This window comes from Nerophis lumbriciformis, linkage group LG22 (assembly GCF_033978685.3).
Source record: "Nerophis lumbriciformis linkage group LG22, RoL_Nlum_v2.1, whole genome shotgun sequence".
NCBI classification, from domain to species: Eukaryota; Metazoa; Chordata; class Actinopteri; order Syngnathiformes; family Syngnathidae; genus Nerophis; species Nerophis lumbriciformis.
In genome coordinates, this window is record NC_084569.2 from 15,183,485 (window position 1) to 15,211,113 (window position 27,629).

General features: G+C 39.8%; 1 protein-coding gene across 1 annotated transcript in view; it reads right to left on the minus strand.

Moving 5' to 3' along the window:
- The window catches only part of LOC133615524 (dynein axonemal assembly factor 5-like), a 61,559-nt gene that overhangs the window by 33,298 nt on the left and 632 nt on the right, over window positions 1–27,629 (minus strand). The window contains exons 2-7 of the mRNA XM_061974166.1: window positions 22,332–22,516; window positions 21,898–22,022; window positions 14,505–14,623; window positions 8,981–9,213; window positions 8,677–8,901; window positions 1,286–1,429 (exon numbers count right to left, since the gene is read on the minus strand). Coding sequence (XP_061830150.1) covers window positions 1,286–1,429; window positions 8,677–8,901; window positions 8,981–9,213; window positions 14,505–14,623; window positions 21,898–22,022; window positions 22,332–22,516 — 1,031 coding nt within the window. The remainder of the gene's footprint in view (window positions 1–1,285; window positions 1,430–8,676; window positions 8,902–8,980; window positions 9,214–14,504; window positions 14,624–21,897; window positions 22,023–22,331; window positions 22,517–27,629) is intronic.

A 27,629-nucleotide genomic window follows, 5' to 3' on the forward strand; every position in this document is an offset into this window, starting at 1 on the left:
CAGGACAGAGGGAAAGATGAATGCAGCAATGTACGGAAACATCCTCGATAAAAAACAATGCTTCTCATCCAACCTGATGAAGCTTGAGAGGTGCGGCAGAGAGGAAATGGGCGAAACTGCCCAAAGATAGTTGTGCCAAGCTTGAGGCATCGTATTGCTGCCAAAAATGCATCAACAAAGTATTGAACAAAAGCTGTGAATACTTATGTACATGTGATTCTTTATTTTTAATACATTTGCAAAATTTAAATTTTCCCTTGGGGATTATTAAAGTATTTCTGATTCTGATTTACTATTTAGAATGCATAAAAAAACATGTGTTCTTGTCTTTCATAAGGATTGTGAATGACAGGCAACATTCCAAAAAAGTGCTGTTCCCCTTTACAAGTGCTCAAAAAGTGCTTATGAAGTGAATCTGGTGGATGGAGAGTTTGTGTTGTGAGTTTTACATGTAAAGCCATGGGAAAAAGACGTGACAAGGTCTTACACATAACATCACTTAAAAACAGGCATGTCACGCACACAGGATGTCCCAAAAAGCAAAGGACTCTGACAAAACATGCACGAGCGCACACGTAGACAGTCAAACAGACACACATGCACACTAGTGAGCTAAGAGACAGGAAGTTGAAAGAGAGAGGAGTGTAAATAATTAGCGGACCTTTAGAGCACTTCATAAGCCATCATAGTCCCCCAGGGATGAATAGGGATGAAGACAACCCTGAGCTGTTCACTGATGGGAAAAATATTCCCCCTATTCTGGGAAATGTCTTCTACTTTTCCTCTGGGCCCACCAATGCTTTCCTATTATTCATAATCTATTCACGCTGCGCTGTAATACGCCTCCCTGTCATTCTAACATGCAGACTGATGTAAACACGCGTTGGTGGCTTCTGTGGTGTCTGCTAGTCAAATCCTTGCTAACTGACCTCAGATTGTGTTGACTTCATTTGTCACCGTTCCTGTCTGTCTCTTTAGAGAGAACACATGAATTCTTGTGACACAAGCAGACCAGACGGATGTCACACACCTGCTAAGAAACGCCAATCTTTTCTGCTTGAGGTGTTTTTTTCCCCTTCTATTTGTTCGACTCGCCTTTCACCCACCTCCTTTCACCTAAGACTGAATTTAAAAGTTCCATTCCAAAGGTGCAATTTCAGCGCCCCTTGGCCAAGTGGGTAATTACACTGTTTGTCATGCCCACTTTGAAGCAGGAGCATTCCTGAAATAGCTGCCTTGAATCATAAAACATTCTTTAAATGAAACGGATGGGGTATTTTCTCACCTTCTCGCTGATGTGAGGCCCGGTGGCGAGGCTCTGGACGGTGACCAGCACCTGTAGCAGCTGCAGGCTGACCGAGCCGCAGTCTGAATCACACTGACGCAGCAGCACATTCACGCAGCACAGCAACTGCTCCAAGTACACAACCTGGAAAAAAAGCGAGAGGAGGAGGTGAAGTTGTGTAATAATGTGTACGGCCATCCAGCCAACCACATACGGTCAGGTTTGGCCAAATCCTGCCGCTCAACTTTTAACTCCCATGTTAACACAGGGGAACACTACTTTTCCATCCAAATGGCAGTCTACTCCTAACCTGTCATTAGGGTTAAATGGTGGTGACTGTGCTAGTCTGTTGATGGGGAGATGCTGAGAGGTACACTCATACTTGTACAGACACACTTGTTGACCTCGGCACTTACATGAGAAATCACTGGCACGTGTCTGCAGGAAAACAAGTTAAAGAAGAGATGCTGAGCAATTGAAAATGAATTGTAAACATACCTGAGGCTCTGTGATACATACCGGTAATTGAGCTCCAATTAATTAAATAGATACACCATTACAATCCAATGAGGCCCAATAGAGATGTACAAAAAATGTTGCTTTTTACATATCCTTCCATCCATCCATCCATCCTTTTACATATAATGAACAGAAATATAAACACAACAGGTATTTGTTCCCATTCTTCGTTAGTTGAACTCAATTATCTAAAACTTATACTATATAGACAAAAGACCTATTCCTCTCAATTGTTGTTCACAAATCTGTCTAAATCTGTGTTGGTGAGCACTTCTTCTTTGCCAAGATAATCCCACCACCTCTGAGGTGGGATGACGCAGTTTTGCTTAATTGCTATATATAAAAACAGAATAAAAAACTAAGAACTTCAGACTTTAAAATAGTTCGGTCAGAGAATAATTAAATAAAAAATGGTTAATCACACTTTTGAATTTGGATTAATCACGATTCATCAAATGTATTACTCTTTTGTATAATTTAAATTAACTTCAAAAAGACACCTATATTTGAACATAAATGCAATTTTATTGTCAGAATTTCATTTAGGGAACTTTTTAAAAAAATGTATTACTTAAATGCACACCATTTGCTCAAAACTGTTTTACCTAAAGTCCCATCTGGGTGTACTTGGAAGTGAAATTCACAAGTGAGTATACCATGCTGAGCCTTTGTGCTGGTGTACGCATTGATGTGATCACTGACCGTATAACAACCAGTGCTGCCTTTCAGGTAATCATCTGCACTTAAGGTAAAGGAGCATGTACAGTCAAAGTAAATTGAGTGATTTATATTTAGTGAATACAGTGCTTCAGTTTTTCCATATTTTGTTACAGCCTTATTCCAAAATGGAATACATTAAATTTTGTGCTCCAAATTCTACAGCCAATACCCCATAATGACAATGTGAAAATCCTTTTTTTTTTTAATTTTATTTTGCAAATGTATTTAAAATAAAAAGGTACATAAAAAAAAATCACATATACATAAGTATTTACAGCCTTTGCTCAATACTTTGTTGATGCACCTTTGGCAGCAATTACAGCCTTCAGTCTTTTTGAATACGATGCCACAAGGTTTTTTTTTGTCCTGTCCAGCCACTCAGGCAAATCATGTTGTTGTAGATGCCCTTATTTGCTGTACATATTTACTTTACAAAAGTGTGGCATACTTCTCTTGTTGCCTTATTTGTATTTGACTTTATTAAATGGATTTATATTAATGTTTGGCGCAGCCGGTATGGAGCAGGATGGGATAGAAAGAGAAAAAAATGAAGACAGAGGGGGAAATTGCAGGGATTAAGACAGAGACAATTACAAAAACAACCAAAACGACAACAACAAAAACAACAGAACAGCATTAGCAAATACAATATGTACAAATATGATACGAAAAATGATAGCAGAGAAGCAGTTAGTTAAGTAAATATTAATAACACAGAAATGACTATGAACATTATTGAACTATAAATGGAGCAATACAAATACCAATAGAAATAGCAATATTGATAACAAATAACATTAATTATCTCTATTATCAACAATAAAAGTGTTTCAAATGCAACAATACATATATGTAATGATAACTTGAATTACAAAAGAAAGCAGATAAATGGAGGGAAGAAAGAAAAGCGAACTGTATTAACCTTGTAGATTGTTATAGCCACAATAGGTTAAGCTTTGTCAGTGGGCCGTGTTTTACCCAGTTTCCCCTGAGGAACAACATTAATATATGTTTGATGAAACGTGATTGTATGCATGAGTGTATGTATGCACATGTGCTTGTATATGTACAATAGGTGTATATATATTTGTAAAGTGAAAGTGCATGTGGATGTATGCACCGTGTGTGTGTATGTATGTACTGTATTTGACATGAATGACGAACTATGAATGAATGAATATATGTGTGTGTGTATATGTATGAATAATTGTGTGTATGTGAATTTGTATGTACAATATATTTTGTCTCCCAATTTGTGTGGGAGCTAAAGTACGGCCACAGCAACCCAGAGAGCCCAACCCAAAACAGCAGGTGCGGTGCCCAGGGAACAAAGGACCACTCTGCCCCACGCAGCCAGGCCTGCTAGCAACAGGAACCCCAGAGCCGGGTTGCATCGTGCCGCCCGGCAGGGCCAGCGGCAGGCCATACACAGACGTGCCCGGCAGAGGACAAGGCATGGGACAAGCAGGGGACAGCCAGCCCTCAGGACAGCGAGAGACCACACCCGACGCGGGTAGAAAGACGGGACGCCCCGCCACGAGGGCCCCCGAGACTCCCCGCAGCCGGACGGGATGCCACAAGGTTGGCACACCTATCTTTGGGTATATTCGCCCATTCCTTTTGGCAGCACCTCTAAAGCTTCATCAGGTTAGATGAGAAGCATTGGTTTTCATCCAGGTTGTCTCTGTACATTGCTGCATTGTCCATCTGTAAGGTTATCCTCTCTCCACAGAGGAAGGCTGTAGCTCTGACGGAGTGACCATCGGGTTCTTAATAAACTCCCTGACGATATTAAAATGAATGCAGCAATGTACAGAGACATCCTGGATGAAAACAAACGCTTTCCATTTCACCTGATGGAGCTTGCGAGGTGCTGCAATGAGAAATGGGAAAAGAGGAATTGGTGAGACTGCCTAAAGATAAGTGTGGCATTGCATTTAAAAAAAACTTGAGGCTGTAATTGCTGCCAAAGGTACATCAAAAAACTATTGTGCAAAGGCTGTGATTTTTTTATTTTTTAGTAAATTAGCAAAATAAAATAAAAAATTAAAAAAAAATTTACATTGTAATTATGGTGTATTGTGTGTAGAATTTTGAGGATACAAATAAATATATAATAATTTGGAATAAGGATAAAACATATCAAAATGTGGAAAAAGTGAAGCGTTGTGGATACTTCCTGGATGCACTGTCAATGATAATGCAATAATTTGTTTTGATTAATCACGTGAGTTAAGTCGTTATTTTTTATAACCCTAGCTTAAAATGAAAGCCTGATTAAAAATAGTGCCTTTTACCTTTGTTTCTAAAAACATCAGACACTACTAATTAAGACAAACTTGTACAGCACACATTTACAAGAAACATACATACCGGTATTTACGTGTGAAATGTGACAATTATTGCCTAATCCCCAAAATTACCGGTGATATCATGAGCCATTTGCACAAAACATGTAAATACAGCAAAATATTGTTATAATTTTTGCTATATTTGCACATTGCTTGCCATACCTTCCTACCTGATCCTGGAATAATATAGTATTTTATTAATATGCTACATATCCAACCAAGCTGCTAACTTTACTGAGGTACACAGTATAACAATGACAATAAAAGGTATTCTATTCTATACTATTCTAATGTTGTGACCTCATTCATTCACATAGTAGATAAAAGTGAACCTGCAGTATGCTTACACACATTCTGACAAGCACATTACACAACAGGGGCAAAAAAACAACCATTAAAAATGTCGGCAGAGCTAAAGAGAGCGGAAAAATCAGCGTGAGGTAATAACTAGGTGGACACCTGGAGCCAAGTGAGTTACACCTGGTTTCATTGGCTTGGACAAGCTCCTGCAGAGGCCTCATTACATACTGTGTGCATCTGTCCACCACTGGATACATGCATTACACACGCGACTCGAGCTAGGGCAAAAACGACAGATACCTCGCAGCCACTCAAGTTGCTATGGCGTCAGGAAAATAAACACCCTGTCGTCAGGTTAGATCTATCGCCATGTGTCAGCAAGAGTAGTATGCAGCTGTCATCTGTGACAAATGTTGGCATAAAGAAGATGTACTGTGCTGATTTATGAATGTTTTGCATTATTTGGAACAGCTCTGTATTGTGATATTGAAATGAAACAGAGGCTTCTTTTTCCCGGCGGTCGTATTAATCTGCTTTTTTGCAGTGCCCACCAATAGGCATGGCGGTATATAACATTCACTTCCACTGAGTTCATGTAAACTCCTGTCACTATGGCAACACACAACAAAATGTCTCTGACCGGTGGTGGTCGGGGTTTGTTAATCCTCAGTGGAGTACCCCTTTAAAAAGGAAAACCATATGCAGTTCCAAAGCAAACACAACACAGACGTACCTTATATCGCTCCCTTCTCAAAACCACCGGGTCGCCTTTCATTTGACCTCAAACCCTTAACGCTGTATTAGACTAACCAACTTTATTTTCACAACGCGGACAGAAAGAAAAGAAAAACAAGGCACATCAAAGAGACAGCAATATATCTTCTACCAAATTTGTAGCTTCCTGCACCATTTCCCATTTCTCTGTTCACTTTGAAGATTATTTATATTTAACTTGTTTGGATCTCATTTGGTCTAGCTTTCTATTCATTTGAAAGGAAAAACTATATCTAGCAATGCAACTTTATCCAGATTTGCACCAAAACCTCATGGAAAAACATTAAGCAGTTTTTGTTAAAGGTGTCCTGATACAAGTTTTCTCTTTCCGATTTGATACCCCTGTTAAAACCTTGAGTGTTGGCCGATACCAATATTAATGCGCTACGATATTAGCAGGTATCATAGTATTATTTTGGAGTGTGGAATGTTAGAAAAGGTTTGATCAAGTAAAATAAGTCAAACAGAATATGGTAGGTATGAAGAACACTCTCCCTTTGGCATAAAAGTACATGCTTGTATTGGTTTTCAATGTGCAATGTTAGAAAAGGGTTGAACAAGTGAAATTATTCAGAGAAAAATGGTAGGTATTGAAATGCTAACTTTATGACAGATTTATGCTTTTGAAGTGGAGAGTTAATTTGTGTTTTGGCGACACCTAGTGGTCACACTAATTAATTTAATTAAAAGGTATGACGCAGTGAGGTGAATGATGCAGTCACGTTTGTTACTGGATATTTTCCAATACTTTCTGCCTTGGGTACATAATATGCAACTATAACTATGTGCTATTTGTTCATATTGACAAATTTGTTTTAGACTGCAATATTGATCAAATAAGGACCCTTATTATTACGTATGTCTAGTTTGTGCGCTATCATGTGCTTAGCTTTTGTGTAGTTGCTAGCTTCTAGCAGCCTAAAGCCTACCATGTTTACCTTTCGTAAATCTTCAGTAAAATACAAGAAAATACCAACATTGTGTGCTTCTTGGAGAACTATTACCGTAGTTGATAACTGGCTGTCGCGCTTTGCACAAGTAAACACACTGCAGGACTGCTTGTATCGGAGATTATATTGGAGATCTTAAAGACATGCACTTGGGGATAGGCTGATTGGCAAATCTAAATTGGCTCTCATGTGTGAATGTGAGTGTGAATGCTTGTCTGTCTATCTGTGTTGGCCCTGCGATGAGGTGGCGATTTGTCCAGAGTGTACCCTGCCTTCCGCCCAAGCGCAACTGGGATATCACACTGTGACCCCGAGAGAGACAAGCGGTAGAAAATAGATGGATGGATGAAAATAATGCAAACCAATATCATCAGTTTTTGCTGATATAGGATCATGACATCCCTAGTTTTTGTGCTATCCTAATCATTGACAAACAAACAGCAATGCAAACATAACTGACATGAGGATAATGTTGTCACAGACCAGGTTTTGATATACCATCTCATTGTAAAACATGAGAAATTGTAAGTAATAGTTAGTTTTTGGGGTTTAAAAAAAGTGAGAAAATGTGGCGATACATGCTTTTGACTATTTAAAAGGATGTGGGGGTTATTAATCTGTCTCAAATTCTGTTATTCTGATCCAAACACTTTACAAGGGTCTATTATTCCCTTCTTCCTGCACAATGTCACAGGTGCTCCTACACGGCAACACAAGCTAAGAGGGAGACCGGTGGACATCCAAACTGAGAGGAAATAGAGGTCTCCCTCCATCTGTGACCATCCTGTCCTGTTAAGTCGCCCTCTTGTTGACCCCAAACGAGAGCGACATGGGAAGACAAAAGTGGGTCAAGCGCTGCTCCTCATTTATCATCGGCCTTGACCAAGCTGGCGTTGACGTTTCAGGGGCGTGGGGTGGGATTCTATGTAAAGCTTGGCAGTAGGGTAGAATAAAAGATGACATACACAGGGCTATAAACAAAACAAAAACACTGTGTACTGCTTTGTACACAGAAAGAGGTCAGAGCAGGGGGCAAAATTTGTGGATTTTGTTATTTGCCATCTGAGGGAAGACATTCCTACAGGTCTCATTTGGACGGGTGTGTTGCTCTAGAGCAAGGAACACAAAAAGGGAAACTTATGGAAAAGGAAGTTGGGAAAAGTCTGTTCCAGATTGGATGAGTTTTTTCCACTGGACGTCTGTTATTTTAAGACAGACAACAAAGCCAGCCTTATCTTTTTTTCTCCACTCCAGAGGTAAAACAAATGCAAGCAGATTTTCCATCTGCATGTGAGCACAAACATGATGATCACAGACTTGAAATATTAGAGTTGATGTGGTCGGTCAAGCCCCTTTTGCCAGGTCAGCTTTTTTTTTGCAGATTTCCTCAATAGCAAACCCGCTGAACTTGTGGTGTACAGAGGTGCCATTGAAAAATACACTTTTGAACCCAGGCTGCGCTTTAAAAGATGAAGCGTCTTATCATGAAACATTTACTAGCGAGGAAGGCAAGAAATATACAGTACCGCTGCTGCGGGCTCACTGCCAAAAATAAGAACGCTCTTGTACACCGGGGCAAGCTGACAGACCTTTTATGACGCTGCCAAAATCACCAAATAAGACTTGAATTTAAACAGCTGGTGTATGAGGCAGGTAACATGTTGACATTTTTCTTAATGCCCCACACTGAATAATGAAATGGTTGTTCTGGCTGTAAGTAAGTACTCTCAGAGGAATAACAAAAAAATAAGTAAACCATAATTTAAGTCAAACTGACCTGTTGATATCCCTGGCAGACGTCAGGCTGGACCAGCGTGTTGGCAATGTGTTGAATATGTGGTTTTAGAAGAGGTTTGGGGCATCCTCCCAGCATTGCACACAGCACCATGAGGGCAGACCAAGGGTAGGATGGGGAGGATGGGGCGCTCACATGATCCAGGACGAGCTTGAGGAAAGCCTCAGGTGGGACAAAGGTGCCCAACAATTTTGCAGCAGCTAGGCACTAGTGGAGAGCAGACAGAAAGTCCAAAAAAATGACTCATTGATTAACCAAATGCGTGTTGACTCTTGTCAAGACTCACATTGGTGACCACATCCCTCTCAGGGTCGGTACAAGCCCGGTAGAGGATGGCCAGGAGAGGCTGGAGGTGCTGGGTGCTGTGGTCCTCAGCATGGAGCAGCAGAACTGAAAGCAGCTGGGAGGTCTTGATTCGAGTGGGAACTAGCCAGTCGGTCAGGTCGTGGCTCAAAGCAGGCACAAGTCGCATCAGGTTCCTTAGCACCAACTCTCTACAACCCAAATTTGGACGCTCCACTGTATGGGTAGAGAGAGACCATCTTTGTTTTTTAACTCTTCCATAAAATATAAGTCTAAAACGTAAACATGTACTCATGAAAACCGACTTACTTAAAGGGGAACTGCACTTTTTGGGAATTTTGCATACCATTCATAATCATTCTAACGTGTACAAATTGGCTCATTCTTGGTGGCTAGCAATGCCATTAATGGGAGCAATCAATTCTACCTCTAAATCACTTTAAAAATGCATTCAAAAACCATCAACAATACTCAATTTACGTTCCGTAACCTTTGTAATAACCAAACTGTGGCGACATTGTTATTGTAAGAGCGAACACTGAGGAACTCTGTTTCTAGCGTAGTAACACATCGGCATGCTACGGTATTAGCTGTAAAAGCTAACTACGAAAAGATATAAGCGGGCTTCTATGTCAGCACGAAACACGTTTGAATTTGTAATGCACAACACTATGCGATAAGACACCAATATGTACTGACTGAAATACATGAACAATCATCCACCTCATCGCAGGGCCAACACAGATAGACCGACAACATTCACACTCACATTCACCCACTAGGGCCAATTTAGTGTTGCCAATCAACCTATCCCCAGGTGCATGTCTTTGGAGGTGGGAGGAAGCCGGAGTACTCGGAGGGAACCCACGCAGTCACGGGGAGAACATGCAAACTCCACGCAGAAAGATCCCGAGCGCAGGATCGAACCCAGGACTACTCAGGACCTTCGTATTGTGAGGCACATGCACTAACCATATCCCAGTATATGTAAAGTATTAGCCCACATTTCATATTTTGTTTGTACATAGCTAGCTAGACAGCGTATGCTGTCTGTCATGATACACACATAATGTGCTGCGTGCATCATGATCAATATAAGATTAGATTAGATTTATTGGTCCCCTTGGGGAAATTCATTGTCACTGCCGTACATTTAAACACTAGACATTACACATCACACAAAAAAAAATAACAAAAAGACATCATACATGACTAACACACATTTACAGGCTTGTCAGACAAGCCTGTAAATGTGTGATAAAGTGTGACTCACTCGATGGAAAGTCGTCTGTTTGGTCCAGCTGGCTGAGGATGTTTTTTCCGGTTTATTTGGGTAAGCACTCTACTGCAACTAAATGAACACTTAGTCTCTTTCAAGGTTTCTCGTTGTTCCCATTGGGTTGAGTTTTTTCTTGCACTGATGTGGGATCTGAGCAGAGGATGTCGTTGTGGCTTGTGCAGCCCTTTGAGACACTTGTGATTAAGGGCTATATAAAAAAAAACTTAAATTGATTAATTTATGTAGAAATAGCACGGCTTAAAATTTCACATTTTGCAGCTTCGAGTTACTTTCACCTTACTCTCTCGGCTTTTGTCTGCTCCAACGTCTCACTTTTCCTTTGAGTTGGCTTCTACAAGCAGTAACTCATCCTACTATAAGTGTGTGAATCCTCATTTGTCAAAAAAAAGAAAGTAATCTTCGTTGTTTGTTACCGAATCTGCCATGATTATAGACAGTAACTTTAAACTTGACAAACAAGTCAATGGCGTTTTAAAATCGTGATTTTATCATCTTCGTCTTTTAGCAAAGGTAAAACCGTTTTTATCTTTCAACCTTTTTGAACAAGTCGTGCATGCTTTTATTTCAAGTCGCCTGGACTACTGCAATGCACTTTATGTTGGCATTAGCCAAAAAGCTCTCTCACGGTTGCAGTTAGTCCAGAACGCGGCAGCACGACTTTTAACAGGGGCCAGGAAACGCAAGCATATAACCCCAATTCTTGAGAATTTGCACTGGCTCCCTGTTCATTTTAGAATTGATTTTAAAATCTTGCTGTTTGCTTTTAAAGATTTGCATGGACTGGCACCTCATTATATCTCGGACCTCATCCAAATTTACACTCCTGTGCGCGCTCTGAGGTCCAAGAGCCAGCTCCAGCTCATGGTGCCCAAGACGAGACTTAAAACCAGGGGAGACAGGGCCTTCTCTGTGGTCGGCCCTAAGCTCTGGAACACTCTGCCCCTCCATGTTCGAACTGCTCCCACAGTGCAGTGTTTTAAGTCTCTTCTTAAGACCCACTTTTATTCTCTGGCTTTTAACACTACGTGAGTTGTGTGGTCCTTTGTGTTTTTTAACTTTAATTTATTGTTTTAATTGGTTTTACCCTTTAAAATCATTTTAATCATATTTATTTTATATTGTTTTTATATTTATTTATTTTTTGTTTTTATTCAGTCATTGGTGGAGCTAAGGAAAATATTTTAACATTGTTTTTAATATTGTTGTGCAGCACTTTGGAAACATTTTTGTTGTTTAAATGTGCTATACAAATAAAGTGGATTGGATTGGATGATTATAAGACACACGCCTTTGGGTCTGGAAGTACGAACACACATTTGTTGCCAGAAGTCGACGGAGATAAATGCGCCGAGGTATTAGTTCCGGCAATGATTAAAATGACTAAAATAAGGTAAATATTGTACATATTGTTATGAACGTGTCTGTTACTGCATTATACATATAAACTTGCAGTGTGTACATAAAACATTCATGGAGGGTTTTTAAGTTGTTTTAGAGGACTTTGTGTGACGATCTGTCACTTCACGTCTGGTTATGTTTCCTTAGTTTGTGTTTATTTCCTGTCAGCGCTCTTATTTTTGTTCCACTTCCTGCACGTCTTTCTGAGCGCTCGTTTCCCTCACCTGTCCCTGATTGGCAGGCTGGCACACCTGGTTGCAGTTGCCAATCAGGCTGCTTTTTATGCTTGCCTCGCCTGTTCCTCAGTGCTCGAGGATTGATTATGTTACGGACTTTTTGCTGCAAGCATGACTGCTCCTCTCTTGTGTTGAGTATAATAAAGGACTCTTACTTCCACATCACCCTCCTGTCTCCTGCATCTTGGGGTCACAACTCCCGCAGCTATGCAAGTTCCTGACACTTTGAAGGCTACAACGGTGACTCTCATTAGCCACATATTCCAAGTGTTTTTTATTATCTTTAAAATCCCCCCCGAAAAAAGACATGCGTGTTCTTGTCCCTCATAATGATTGTGAACGATTGGCAAAATTCCTAAAAAAGAGAAGTTCCTGTTTAATGACTGCATTCTATATTAGGATCAGCAAAACCATGTTTCTGTAATAGCGGCCCGTTCTAATATTTGCTGCTATTCCAGTTCACTTGAATAAACGCTGAACCTCAAATAGACACCTGCTTTTATCACCCTCAAGTACAAAAAAAATAACAGGTGGTGCTGCTAGCGGACTGTAATTACTTTTACTAAGAAGTCATGTCGCAATAGATTTCTTTTTAAATCAGTAGAATCCTCTGTGAACCTGATATTTTTGATTACTGAATGTCAGTATTTTAATTGTATGAATTTAAATGCAATAACATGCATTACATTAATGTAACTTTATTTGAAGTCAACACAAAAGTATGTAGCCGTGCTAATATTGGAACACATTTCCTCCATGTATCAGCATATTGAGATCGAAATAGGCACTGACACTACCCATATCCACATAGGTTTTATTTGTCGAAAATATATGTCAGTGGGAATACACATCGACATACAGACTAACGGGCATATATTTCCCCCGTTAGCCTATATGTCGACGTGTCATTGACCGGGCTAGCATGCTAAGAAAGCATTACACTAGTGTGATGATGCTTCGCTCCTAAGCATTCGTTGCACGAGCATACTAGCTTTGTTAGACAAGATCATAGACTGTATTGGAAAATATATTTTACATACAAAATGTCCATTTCCACAAGTAATAAGAAAACGTAAATGCCTGACTTACATATCCATCCATCCAATTTCTACCGCTTATTCCCTTTTGGGGTCGCGGGGGGCGCAGGAGCCTATCTCAGCTACAATCGGGCGGAAGGCGGGGTACACCCTGGACAAGTCGCCACCTCATCGCAGGGCCAACACAGATAGACAGACAACATTCACACTCACATCCACACACTAGGGCCAATTTAGTGTTGCCAATCAACTTATCCCCAGGTGCATGTCTTTGGAGGTGGGAGGAAGCCGGAGTACCCGGAGGGAACCCACGCAGTCACGGGGAGAACATGCAAACTCCACACAGAAAGATCCCGAGCCCGGGATTGAACCCAAGACTACTCAGGACCTTCGTATTGTGAGGCAGATGCACTAACCCCTCTTCCACCGTGCTGCCCCGACTTACATATCAAGGGGGAAATTAGCAAGTTTTCCGTCAGATGAAAGAATCTTCTCTGCCTTCAATCGTCTCCATTTTTCAAAGTCATCCACAAAACAAATCCTCGTTTTGTTCCTGGCTTTGACATGAATAAGCTGAGAATCGTAACGACTCCTTTTAGTCTGACATGTTTAGTAACTTTACCAGTGGCAGTAGCTTGACGAAGAGGTCAGTACGTAACTGGCAACCTGGATGTGACACATTCACAGACTTTCTAATTGGTCAAACGGTGGAGGGCGGGGCATTGAAATGAAAACAATAACAATATTTCGGGGCTGTAAATCTCATTTTGAAATGAGCTGAACCACCGTTATCAGTTATAAAGGTATTCGAAAAGAACATGATTTATTAATGCCTTTTGACATATGAGGGCCATTTAATGATGACTTGACATGACATTATTACATTTGGGACCTTTAAATAATCTCCCACTGTAACATTTTCAATGCATACATTGAACAATGATGATATAGTAAATCGTGTATAAATGTACCGGTAGATTGGAATTTAATTTTAGTTTCTGTCATTTGTATTAGTCCAAAAATAAGACGGGGAAATTGGACTGAAAGAAAACAGGAATAAATCATAGGAGTACACATAGGGGCAAGACAAAACAAGCCCTTTTCTAGTTGCCTTTCTGTGTTGAACAGAGTGACCTCTGCTCACTGGGAGGCCCAGCAGATTTATGATGGTAAGAAAGAAAAAGACCCAAAAAACTAGAAGAGAGCTTTTCCTTTCCTGTCCCCAGGCAGAGGTTGTATTTGCACAAGCTAAGCTCACTCGCACGCACGCACACACACACATATATTTAACCTAAGAAGCTGTAATGACTATGTTCCTTTTCACGCTTGTTTGATTGAACGCCCCGGGGGATGTACACGTCTATGTCCACTTGCACATAAAAACTAAAAACTAAGCAGTTGCACTTGCATCCTTTTACTGTGCTATAACCATGGACAGCCATAAATAAATATAATTTAAGGCAGCAACTTGTATCCCGAGTGTGCCACATGTGGATGAGCTGATAATAATGTTATAAGGATCTCTGTTCTACTTACCTCCTGATGGGTAAAAGAGAGGGGGAGTGAGGAGAAAGTCCATCTTGTCCTTGAGGTCATCCTCATTCTCTTTCTCCCACTGGGCTCCAACCTGCTGCCATAAATCAGCTGCCAGAAGACTGCAAAATAAATCGGAGTTAGTTTGGGTGGAACCACAACTGACGTTTGTGTCACTATCTCATTTCTAAATACTTTATAGACCCGAATTTCTCCTTTCTCTTTTGTGCTACTGCTTTTATTTATGCATTAGCTGTTTTGTCATCACTCATGCTGCTACTGGATACTCTGATTATGTCACCAACCCAATACTATGCCATATATCCCCCCCGTTCATGACTTAACACCTTTCATCTAAGTGCTATATTTAAAATGTTCTATTTGGAGTTGTTTTTAAATTTTTCGCATTATTTAATTTTATTGCGAGCTTCATCCCAAGTTCCGTTATATTCGCATAATGACAATAATAAAGACTTGTGAATCTTGAATATAGGTATAAAAATATAAATGGTCCATCCTTTTCAAGACTTGTTTTTGGAAACTAACTATAAAATTGTCTCCCTGGTCACCGATGTGTGTGAGTGACAGAAGGAAAAGCTCTAACTTCAATTGGGGAGAAGAGACTTAGTGTCACATGTTGGTATGCATGCATATACAAATGAACTAGAACCACAACGATAAGCATCTTTTTTTTTAGAAAATATTCCAAGGGAAAACAGTTATATTGGGTCAATGGGGGACCAAAATACATTTATACCAAGAGTCGAGTAAAATATAGCGGAACCGCTGAGGTCTAATTCCTCTAGTCCTGGGGTGCTCATTACGTCGATCGCGAGCTACCGGTCGATCTCGGAGGGTGTGTCAGTCGATCACCAGCCAGCCATTAAAAAAATAGTCCTAAAAATGAGCGATCATAAATCTTCACTATGACGTCACTTTCGTCACTTGATTGACATTCACGGCACCCGAGGGTCTTCTGAGATGACGCTGGCTGCTGCCAGCTCATTAAAATTACCGACTGGAAGGCGAGAAACACTTTATTTCAACAGACTCTGGCGCCGTACCTGTCGTCAAAACTCCAAAGACCGACTGCACAGTTGCACAATAAAAGCGCTACTTCATCCTGCCTGCGCTACCAAAATAAGAGTCTCAGAAAGCTGGCGTGCACAAGCTAGCAAGCTACGGAGTTTGCCGACAATGTATTTCTTGTAAAGTGTATACAAAGGAGTACGGAAGCTGGACAAATAAGATGCCAAAAACCAACCACTTTCATGTGGTATTGGACAGAAATTAGGACTTTTTTTCTCCTCCATTCGAAAATGCGGACCTTATCAGCACTACTGTCTGATTCCAATCAATGCAAGTCATCACAATCAGGTAATACACCAACTTATATTCTTGTCTTCATGAAAAAAAGGAATCTATATGTGTTAAACATGCTTGTATTATCTCTAAACACTTTTAACTTATTAACAATGTTAACTATATGTGTTAAACATGCTTGTATTATCTTTAAACACCTTTAACTTATTAACAATATTAACTATATGTGTTAAACATGCTTGTATTATCTTTAAACACCTTTAACTTATTACCAATATTAACTATAAGTGTTAAACATGCTTGTATTATCTTTAAACACCTTTAACTTGTTAACAATATTAACTATGTGTTAAACATTCTTGTATTGTCATTAAACACCTTTAATTTATTAACAATATTAACTATATGTGTTAAACATGCTTGTATTATCATTAAACACCTTTAACTTGTTAACAAAAACATATGTTTCATAAATAAGTAAATATAAATTATATATATGAATGAGGTAGATTCCCACGACTTGATCAATTGAAAAGTAGCTTGCCTGCAGAAAAAGTGTGAGCACCCCTGCTCTAGTCGTTTCATCTGGAATCTGGCAATAATTTGGGGGGGGGGGGGGGGGGGGGGTATGTTTTAAAAGCCACCTGAAACTTAAAGGTGCTGTTTGCAATTTCCTGACAGTAACATTTTTCAAAGCAAAAAATATAACAAGACCACTACCGGCTAGCTTATGTTACCATTAAAAGTTAAAAAGTTAAAGTACCAATGATTGTCACACACACACTCTAGGTGTGGCGAGATTATTCTCTGCATTTGACCCATCACCCTTGATCACCCCCTGGGAGGTGAGGGGAGCAGTGGGCAGCAGCGGTTGCCGCGCCCGGGAATCATTTTTGGTGATTTAACCCCCAATTCCAACCCTTGATGCTGAGTGCCAAGCAGGGAGGTAATGGGTACCATTTTTATAGTCTTTGGTTTGACCCGGCCGGGGTTTGAACTCACAACCTACCGATCTCAGGGCGGACACTCTAACCACTAGGCCACTTAGTAGTTTAATAGAACACATTTGTTTGACAATTATATTTTTCACAATTACAAAGGGTATGTAATGCAATTTTTTTCCAGTTTGAATAAAATGATTGGTGTTTACGGCTGTCATTCTCCCTGTCTCGTCAACACGTACACGTAAGGAGTGTGAGCACACATACAAAAGCAGTCCAAGAGAAGCAACAAACAATTTGCAGTCATGTTGTTGTTATGACAGAATACACATCAAATGACAGCTCATGCGAGCTATCCAAATTGCTATTGTTAGCAAACAACAGCTAAAGCTAATGTCCGTGCATTACGTACGAGAATCAGTAAGAAGGCGGGATATACTGTGTAAAATAAATTAGAAAGTTGGGACGCTGTAGGCATCTGTGTAAATGTTGCAAATAGCCCCTTTAAAGCTTGAACCATTCCATTAAACACAATCAAGAAAAATCTTTAGTTTAAATGCAAATGTAGCTTCCTTTTTTTTTTTATACATCAGACAGGTTTGTCAGGGTATCAGTATAAAGCTGATAAATATCAGTAAATATACACCCCCAAACCAGTGAAGTTGGCATGTTGTGTAAATTGTAAATAAAAACAAAATACAATGATTTGCAAATCCTTTTCAACCTATATTCGATTGCATAGACTTCAAAGACAAGATATTTTTAACGTTCGAACTGGAAATATTTGTTACTTTTTGCAAATATTAGCTCATTTGGAATTTGATGCCTGCAACATGTTTTAAAAAAGCTGGCACAAGTGGCAAAAAAGACTGAGAAAGTTGAGGAATGCTCATCAAACACTTATTTGGAACATCCCACAGGTGAACAGGCTAATTGGGAACAGGTGGGTGCCATGGTTGGGTATAAAAGCAGCTTCCATGAAATGCTCAGTCATTCACAAACAAGGATGGGGCGAGGGTCACCACTTTGTGAACAAATGCGTGAGCAAATTGTCCCACAGTTTAATAAGAACAACATTTCTCAACCAGCTATTGCAAGGAATTTATGGATTTCACCATCTATGGTCTGTAATATCATCAAACAGTTCAGAGAATCTGGATAAATCACTGCACGTAAGAGATGATATTACGGACCTTTGATCCCTCAGGTAGTGTAAAGGATATCACCACATGGGCTCAGGAACACTTCAGAAAACCACTGTCAGTAACTGCAGTCCGTCGCGACACCTGTAAGTGCAAGTTAAAACTCTACTATGCAAAGCGAAAGCCGTTTATCAACAACACCCAGAAACGCCACCGGCTTCGCTAGACTGATGCAAAGTGGAAAAGTGTTCTGTGGTCTGACGAGTCCACATTTCTAATTGTTTTTGGAAACTGTGGACGTTGTGTCCTCTGGACCAAAGAGGAAAAGAACCATCCAGATTGTTATATGAGCAAAGTTCAAAAGCCAGCATCTGTGATGGTATGGGGGTGTATTAGTGACCAAGGCAAGGGTAACTTACACATCTGTGAAGGCACCATTAATGCTGAAAGGTACACACAGGTTTTGGAGCAACATATGTTGCCATTCGAGCAACGTTATCATGGACGACCCTGCTTATTTCAGCAAGACAATGCCAAGCCACGTATTACAACAGCGTGGCTTCATAATAAAAGAGTGCGGGTACTAGACTGGCCTGCCTGTAGTCCAGACCTGTCTCCCATTGAAAATGTGTGGCACATTATGAAGCGTAAAATACCACAACCGAGACCCTGGACTGTTGAACTTAAGCTGTACATCAAGCAAGAATGGGAAATAATTCCACCTGAAAAGCTTCAAAAATGGGTCTCCTCAGTTCCCAAACGTTTACTAAGTGTTGTTAAAAGGAAAGGCCATGTAACACAGTGGTAAAAATGCCCCTGTGACAACTTTTTTGCAATGAGTTGCTGCCATTAAATTCTAAGTGAATGATTATTTGCAAAAAAAAAAAAAAGTTTCTCAGTTTGAACATTAAGTATCTTGTCTTTGCAGTCTATTCAATTGAATATAAGTTGAAATAGATTTGTAAATCATTGTATTCTGTTTTTATTTACTAATTACACGTGCCAACTTCACTCGTTTTGTGTTTTGTAGCTCGCAAGAGCTCTAGTCTTCAAGTTTTAGCATTCACACGTATTATATTCTATACCAAAAATTAATCTATTTATAATTCTTCCAGCATTGTTTTTTGACGGCCTTCTTCTCCCTCAGTTTCCATTCGATCAGAACCATTTAGGTATCAAAATGTTAGCTCAATCGGGACACCATAGCAACCATTTTTTATATCCTTCCAAAACTCAGAGATTACCAGGAATTCCAGTTTTTCCGGGACATTTTTTCCCATTGAAAATGAATGGGCCAATTTTCAAACTTGCACAATTCCCACATTTCTCATCGTATTTGAACCGTACCACCATCCAGACACCCCACTCACCCTGGACATTGAAGCCAACATGTATTCAGTATCAAAATTACCAGGATGTTTTCCCCATTGAAATTAAATGGGCAATATACAATCTTCGACATATCCCACATTTCTCAACAAATTGGTCGAAATGCTCCTTTCTCTTGTTAGTCAGCTGCTAGCATGTAAACTTTTTATGCTAATTTTGAATTTTATTTTAGCTAATTTTGCAGCCGTACACCTTGGAGTCATACCTTGGTGCATGCAACATGCAACCATTTTTCTTTGGCAAATGTTTCAATTGTTTACCCCCCAGTCATATAACTTCATACTTGACATATGTGAACACTTAGCATCCTAACTTTTAGCAACTTTCGCAGGCGTACACCTTAGTCATTAAATTTGCAACATGACACAAGCTGACTGTTAGCATGCTAGTTTTTTTAGATTATTTAGCATGTGTCAGCCTCTGAGTCATATAACTTGGTACTTGCCGCATTACGACTTGTCAGCATGCTAACGTTAGCATTTCAGTTCGACTCGCGCATTTCCGCGGCTTGCGCATACAGCGTTCACACGCAATTCCTCTGGGATTTCACATATTCTAGTTTAATATGTGTTGTATTTATCATGTTTTTAAAATCTGTAACTTATTTTAAAAGGTAGATAGGAAAAAAAATGCATTAAAAAATACAACGTTAGCATTTCAGTTCGACTCGCGCATTTCCACGGCTTGCGCATACAGCGTTCACACGCAATTCCTCTGGGATTTCACATATTGTAGTTTAATATGTGTTTTGTTTATCGTGTTTTTAAAATCTGTAACTTATTTTAAAAGGTAGATAGGAAAAAAAATACATGAATCAGCCACAAAACTATTCTAACTGTGCTTCCATCAAAAACAAAAAATGGGGAGTTGCACTTTTTTTGGAATATTTACAAAAAACACACATCTTTCCTATTTCTGTGCATTCTAAATACTAAAAAACGACTAGTAAGAGGCAGCTAACAATGCATGCTATGGGGATACAATCTATTCCGCCACTAAAGCATTCTAAAAACAATTAAAAAACCTCAAACATAATTTTATATACATGCTGTAAGTATGTAGTAACGGGCACATTCACAATAACATGTACTGTATTTTTCAGGCTATAAGTCGCTCCGGCCGAAAATGCATAATAAAGAAGGAAAAAAAACCCCATATATAAGTCGCATTTTTTGGGGAAATTTATTTGATAAAACCCAACACCAAGAATAGACATTTGAAAGGCAATTTAAAATAAAGAATAGTGAACAACAGGCTGAATAAGTGTACGTTATATGACGCATAAATAACCAACTGAGAACGTGCCTGGTATGTTAACGTAACATATTATGAAAAGAGTCATTCAAATAACTATAACATATAGAACATGCTATACGTTTACCAAACAATCTGTCACTCCTAATCGCTAAATTCGATGAAATCTTATACGTCTAGTCTCTTACGTGAATGAGCTAAATAATATTTAATATTTTACGGTAATGTGTTAATAATTTCACACATAAGTCGCTCCTGAGTATAAGTCGCACCCCCGGCCAAACTATGAAAAAAACTGACTTATAGTCCGAAAAATACAGTAATACTTACAGTATTTGTCATTTTAAGCATTACTGTATTTTCTTTCCGAGGCACACTCATTTCACAGAGCGTATAGCAACAAAACAACATACATGAAGTGTTATCATGTAACAATATTGCTAAACAATTCAAATAAGAACATAAAAAAGTAATTTACAACATCCACTCTCACTTGGATGGCGACTGATGGGATGTGGTGTCTTTCAACACAAGATGTGTGCTCTTCTTGAGCTAGTTATTTCAAAGTAATTTTTACACTTCAAATAAAAAAAAGATTCATAATGTTGTTGCGATCGTTTTATGGTGCATTCCATTTGTTTATTCCCATTTTGCATCAAGTTGGTAGCGTTTTGAGTTGACCAACTTCCTGTCTTGGTGCCATGATCTTCTACTATACAGGTAAGAGCCATGTTTTATAACCTGGCATCAACTTTTCCTAACCCAAAGACAATACAGTTGCAGCAGAAGCAGCTCAAACACCTTCTTCTTTATATTGTGGCAGATCGTAAACAACATTTTTAGCAGCTCAAGCTGGCTACTCGCTAGTCGGCAAGGAGCAGAGTGAGCAAAGCGATGTGTCACAACACCTAAAAAGTAGTCTCTCTGTGTAAGCACTTACAATACCAATATTGCTATAGCTTAGTTATTATACAGGCCACGACATGTTGCTGTTTTTTGGATGTTTTTTATAGGGCTTTATAGGTGGACTAGATGAATCCGATAAGCTGCATTGATAGCCGCCGAGCTATGAAAATATTTGATTTATAATGATTCCTACTTCTTGGAAATTCATTTATGGCGGTCATGACCCATTTCACAGCGATAAACAAGGGATTACTAAATTTCTATTTCCAAGGTTGAGCACCATATTGGAATGAACTGCTTTAATCTAATGGCCATATTAGACTTCATAAATTGACCAATAAATTAAATCAATATGAAAATTGTACTCTTTCTGAATGTGGAATGCTGTGTTAGGTTTTATCTAGAAGTGATCACTAATTGATATGAAGAAAAATTGTTTGCCTTATTTCAGGAATCTCATCAGTAGTATTACTCAGCAAGAGTGGAATCAACTTGTGGAAATAGGAGTATCTGTCCATCAAGTTGAGCAGCCAGTCACCGACGATAAGAGTCACAGCTTTTCTCACCTGCAATATAAGAGACCAGGGTAGTAAAGTCAGAGTTGGATAAAAATATGAATCATAATTCATTACAACAACAAAAATCATTGCTGTAAATTGTGTCACAAATTGAGACGGGAAGTGAACATGTGTTATTAATTGCTATGAAGTGGAAAAGGGGTCGGATTAAATAAACTTTGCTTATTCCTACTCCTTTTCGGACATGTTGTAAATAAAAAGAAAAATATGTGAATGTGAATATTGAAACTGTATACATGTTCGATATTAACTTTGACCAACCAAGTTGCAATTAGAAAGTGTACAGAAAATACTAACCTGTGGCGAGTCGTCAAACAGTCTCTGCGCCAGGTGAGATAGAACGTCATTCACGTTTTTGCCAGTGCCGTGCCGAATGACCGCCCCAGTGGCTTCGATGACCGACACCCGTACCTTGGAGTGTTGATGAGCAATTGCCTGCATGAGCGGTTTGACCAGACTCTCAGCTTGCATGTGGAAGTGTTCTAGAGAATAAATAATAAGTCAGTTAGGTTTGAAATGATTTTGCAGTGTTTTTGATTGTATAGTGCAGTCATTCTCAAACTCTAGTGGTACGCCGAAGAATCACTTAATCACACAAGGCAACTCGGTAAAGAATCTGGGTATTATCTTCGACCCAACTCTCTTGTTTGAGTCACACATTAAGAGTGTTACTAAAACGACCTTCTTTCATCTCCATAACATCGCTAAAATTCCTTCAATTTTGTCCACCAGCTACGCTGAGATCATTATTCATGCGTTTGTTACGTCTCCTCTCGATAACTGTAACGTATTATTTTCGGGCCTCCCTATGTCTAGCATTAAAATATTACAGTTGGTACAAAATGCGGCTGCTAGATTTTTGACAAGAACAAGAAAGTTTGATCATATTAGGCCTATACTGGCTCACCTACACTGGCTTCCTGTGTACTTAAGATGCAACTTTAAGGTTTTACTACTTACGTATAAAATACTAAACGGTCTAGCTCCATCCTATCTTGCTGATTGTATTGTACCATATGTCCCGGCAAGAAATCTGCGTTCAAAGAACTCCAGCTTATTAGTGATTCCCGGAGCCCCAAAAAAGTCTGCTGGCTTTTCTGTTTTCTATTCAGGCTCCAGTACTCTGGAATGCCCTCCCGGTAACAGTTAGAGATGCTACCTCAGTAGAAGCATTTAAGTCCCATCTTAAAACTCATTTGTATACACTAGCCGTTAAATAGACCCATCTTTCAGACCAGTTGCTCTGCCGCCTCTTTTCTGCTCTGCCCCCCTCTTCTGGAGAGGTTATTAGGTGACCACAGATGAAGCGCCAGGTGTTCAAAGTCAGGACCCGGGGTGGACCACGCATCTGTGCATCAGTAGGGGACATCCCTGCACTGCTGACTTGTCTCCACTCAAGATGATCCCCTGCTGGCCCCACTATGGACTGGACTCTCACACTATTAACTAGATCAACTCGACGTCCATTGTACCGGTCGCCCTCCAAGGTTTCTCATTGTATCCCATTGGGTTGAGTTTTTTCTTGCCCTGATGTGGGATCTGGATGTCGTTGTGGCTTGTGCAGCCCTTTGAGACACTTGTGATTTAGGGCTATAAAAATAAACGTTGATTGATTGATTGAAATATTCTAACACAGTGTTACTGATCAAACTGACTGTAATGTTACAGTGGCCAAAAATATTGCATATACTTGTTAACTAAAGCCTTATTTTTAATTAATATTTAGGCCTACTACGCATACTTGCCAACCCTACCGATTTTCCCAGGAGACTCCCGAATTTCAGTGCCCCTCCCGAAAAATCTCCCGGGGCAACCAATCTCCCGAATTTCTCCCGATTTCCACCCGGACAACAATATTGGGGGTAGCCTTAAAGGCACTGCCTTTAGCGTCCTCTCTCACCTGAAAAGGAGACTGTTATATATGTATCCGTTATCCATAGGTTTATCTATAACCCATAAAGTAGGCAGGCACGGAGCTATTTTTCAGCGTGTGTTTATTCCAGCCGGCACGTTAATACACTGACACACAACATCCGGATTCCCATCATGCATTGCTTCAAAACTACGGCAAGTAGTAATGTCCAAAAACATAACAGAGACGAAGCAGAAGAACGAAGAAGAGACATGGCGACGACGAGTAAGAGGAAGAAGTACGCTTGCAAGTTCCAAAATGATTGGAAAAAATAATTTCAGTTCATCCAGGACAGCTCGAAGGGGTGGGGGAATGCTGCCTGCAAATTTTGTAGATCAGACTTCTCCATTGAACACGGTGGCCGCCAGCCGGGAGACATAGTCTTCCCAACGTGTGCTGGGTCTTCCCCGCGGCCTCCTACCGGTCGGACGTGCCCTAAACACCTCCCTAGGGAGGCGTTCGGGTGGCATCCTGACCAGATGCCCAAACTACCTCATCTGGTTCCTCTCGATGTGGAGGAGCAGCGGCTTTACTTTGAGCTCCACCCGGATGGCAGAGCTTCTCACCCTATCTCTAAGGGAGAGCCCCGCCACCCGGCGGAGGAAACTCATTTCGGCCGCTTCTACCCGTGATCTTGTCCTTTCGGTCATAACCCAAAGCTCATGACCATAGGTGAGGATGGGAACGTAGATTGACCGGTAAATTGAGAGCTTTGCCTTCCGGCTCAGCTCCTTCTTCACCACAACGGATCGATACAGCGTCCGCATTACTGAAGACGCCGCACCGATCCGCCTGTCGATCTCACGATCCACTCTTCCCTCACTCGTGAACAAGACTCCGAGGTACTTGAACTCCTCCACTTGGGGCAAGATCTCCACCCCAACCCGGAGATGGCACTCCACCCTTTTCCGGGCGAGAACCATTATAGGAACCATTATATTTATAGCATATATATATATATATATATATATATATATATATTTATATTAGGGGTGTAACGGTACGTGTATTTGTATTGAACCGTTTCAGTACGGGGGTTTCGGTTCGGTTCGGAGGTGTACCGAACGAGTTTCCACACGAACATATTAAGTAGTCGCCTCCGCTTCCTTCTGCCTCTGTCTATGTCAGTCCTCTACACAGCACCCAGCATTGTCCCACCCACACAACCATCTGATTGGTTACAAACAGAGCAGGAACAGCTAATCAGCAGTGCGTATTCAGAGCGGTAACAGCCAATCAACAGTGCGTATTCAGAGCGCATGTAGTCAGTGCTTAGCGTTTAGCAGGTAAGCATCAGGCAGTGGACTCTCCCCAAATTATAATAAACACCTCCCTGTCAACTACTAGTAACATCACTATGAGCCCGTTGACCTTCTAGAAATATAAAAGGCAGCTCAGCTAGCTCGCAGTCCTGGCTTGAGGTGAAGGCTAATTCGCTTTTAGCGTAACGTTAGCTCATTTTGCGGTGTGTGTGTGTGTGTGTGTGTGTGTGATACAGACAGCAAAGCCCTGTCTGTCTGTTATTTCACTTTACCTTTTTCTGTGTTGATTGAGCTGTGTTGAAGCAGCAAAAAAGGACATTATGTTAAATGAAGAGTTTCTGTCTCTGATAGTTGATTATAATAATGTAACTGCATCATAAAGCCTACATGAACTCCATGGTGTTCAGGGATGAATAGTCTCTCCTATTGCTATTGTACCATTTTTTCAGCTATAGTTACATTAATCATTAGTAATGCAGCAGCCTAGTTTTGAATGGCAGGGTCCCTGCTATCACATGTTGATAAAAATATAACATTTACTTAATAAAAATCAACTAGAGGCTTCCCAAATGCTGTAATAAATTAAGCATGATGAGTTGACTTGAAACTGTTTAATGTTGCACTTTTTATATGTAGAAGAGAAGTTTTGTCATTTTATTTAATCTGAGCAACAACTTGAGGCAGTTTAATGTTGATTAACGTGGGCAGAATTATTATAGTGTTCCCAATGTTAAAAGGATAAAGCCATTGTTTACAAATTTGGTAAATAAATAACCAAAACATTTATATTTTGTTGTTTTCTTACTGTACCGAAAATGAACCGAATCGTGACCTCTAAACCGAGGAACGTACCGAACCGAAATTTGTGTGTACCGTTACACCCCTAATATATATATATATATATATATATATATATATATATATATATATATATATATTAGAGATGCGCGGTTTGCGGACAATCCGCGGGTCGGGCGAAAAAAATAGATTTTAAATAGATCAGGCGGGTGACGGTTGAACCAATTCGGAAATATATATACATAGTTAAATGTTGTTACCCACATACGAAAAACGAGCAGTACTCTTTGAAACAGGCAATTATTCATCAGGCACTGCAGCACACCACAACACAACACAACAGAAAAAAAAAAGAAAAAAAGATGGCAACGCCGGCAGCAAACGTGGTACATGACAAACTAAAAAAGGGAATACTAAAGACCAGGGGAAAAAAGACCAGCTATTTGCCTTGGCCAGTAAGTTGCAGGTAATTTATTATTATTATTTATTTAATTTATTTTTGTTTAAATAGGGATGACATACATATGTTATTGTATAATTTAAGTTTGTGCGCGTGATTGACAGCCTAAGGCTTATGAGGCACATTTTTTATTTATTTTTTTATTTCAACTTAAAAACGTATGAGCCTATGCCTATGCCTACAGCATAGGCTATGTGTTTATCTTTATTTTCCTGCCTGTCGTTGACAATGGAGATTGTCTGATATTTTGTCATGGCTGCAGATCAATCAATAAAGGTTCATCTTTGTCGCAAAATTGTTCACTGTTTCACTGTGCACCCCGCCCTCGTCCCTATTTGAGCATTATAACGTTAACAAGTTAATATTCATTGAAATAAATTCAGAACATTTTTTCTACCTAACGAAAATATAGGCCTAGTCTTTCTAAAACATTTTTTTAACTTCTTAAACGCATCGTTCTGCTTGCTGCAACTGCGCACACAGTGTGAGGAACGCACTCCTGATCTGAGGGCATTGGCAACAATAGTCAACACTTTCTTAATGGAAATGACAATAATACTATAATAATGATAAATAATATTATCACGCAATAATATCTCTTAGCCACTAATGCGTGGCCAAGAGATATTAATGCGTGGCACGCATTGAATGTCTCTGCTGCATTGGATCAGTCTCCTTTCTTTAACAGGCAAAAGCTTTCTAACCTCACTAATGCCTTGCATCGTCTATATTAGACATATAACAACGGGCGGGTGGTGGGCGGGTGTGGATTTGATAAAATGTTAGTTCGAGTGGATGGCGGGTGGATGACGACTTTTGTGATGCGGTTGCGGATGAAATAATTGCCTATCCGCGCATCTCTAATATATATATATATATATATATATATATATATATAAAAGAAATACTTGAAAATACATACACCCCCTGCTAAAACCCAACATCAAACCCCCCCATCTTCCAAATTCAGAGGTCTCAAGGTTGGCAAATATGCTACTACGCTACTGTATTTTAATGATGGTCATTATGGTGGTACTTGGAGAACCAAGTGTTTTCTGAGGTGGTACTTGGTGAATAAAGTTTGAGAACTACTGCTATAGTTAAATAATGACTAAGGTAAGAAATTGGACTGTTGATATGCTCATATTTGACATATTCTTCTT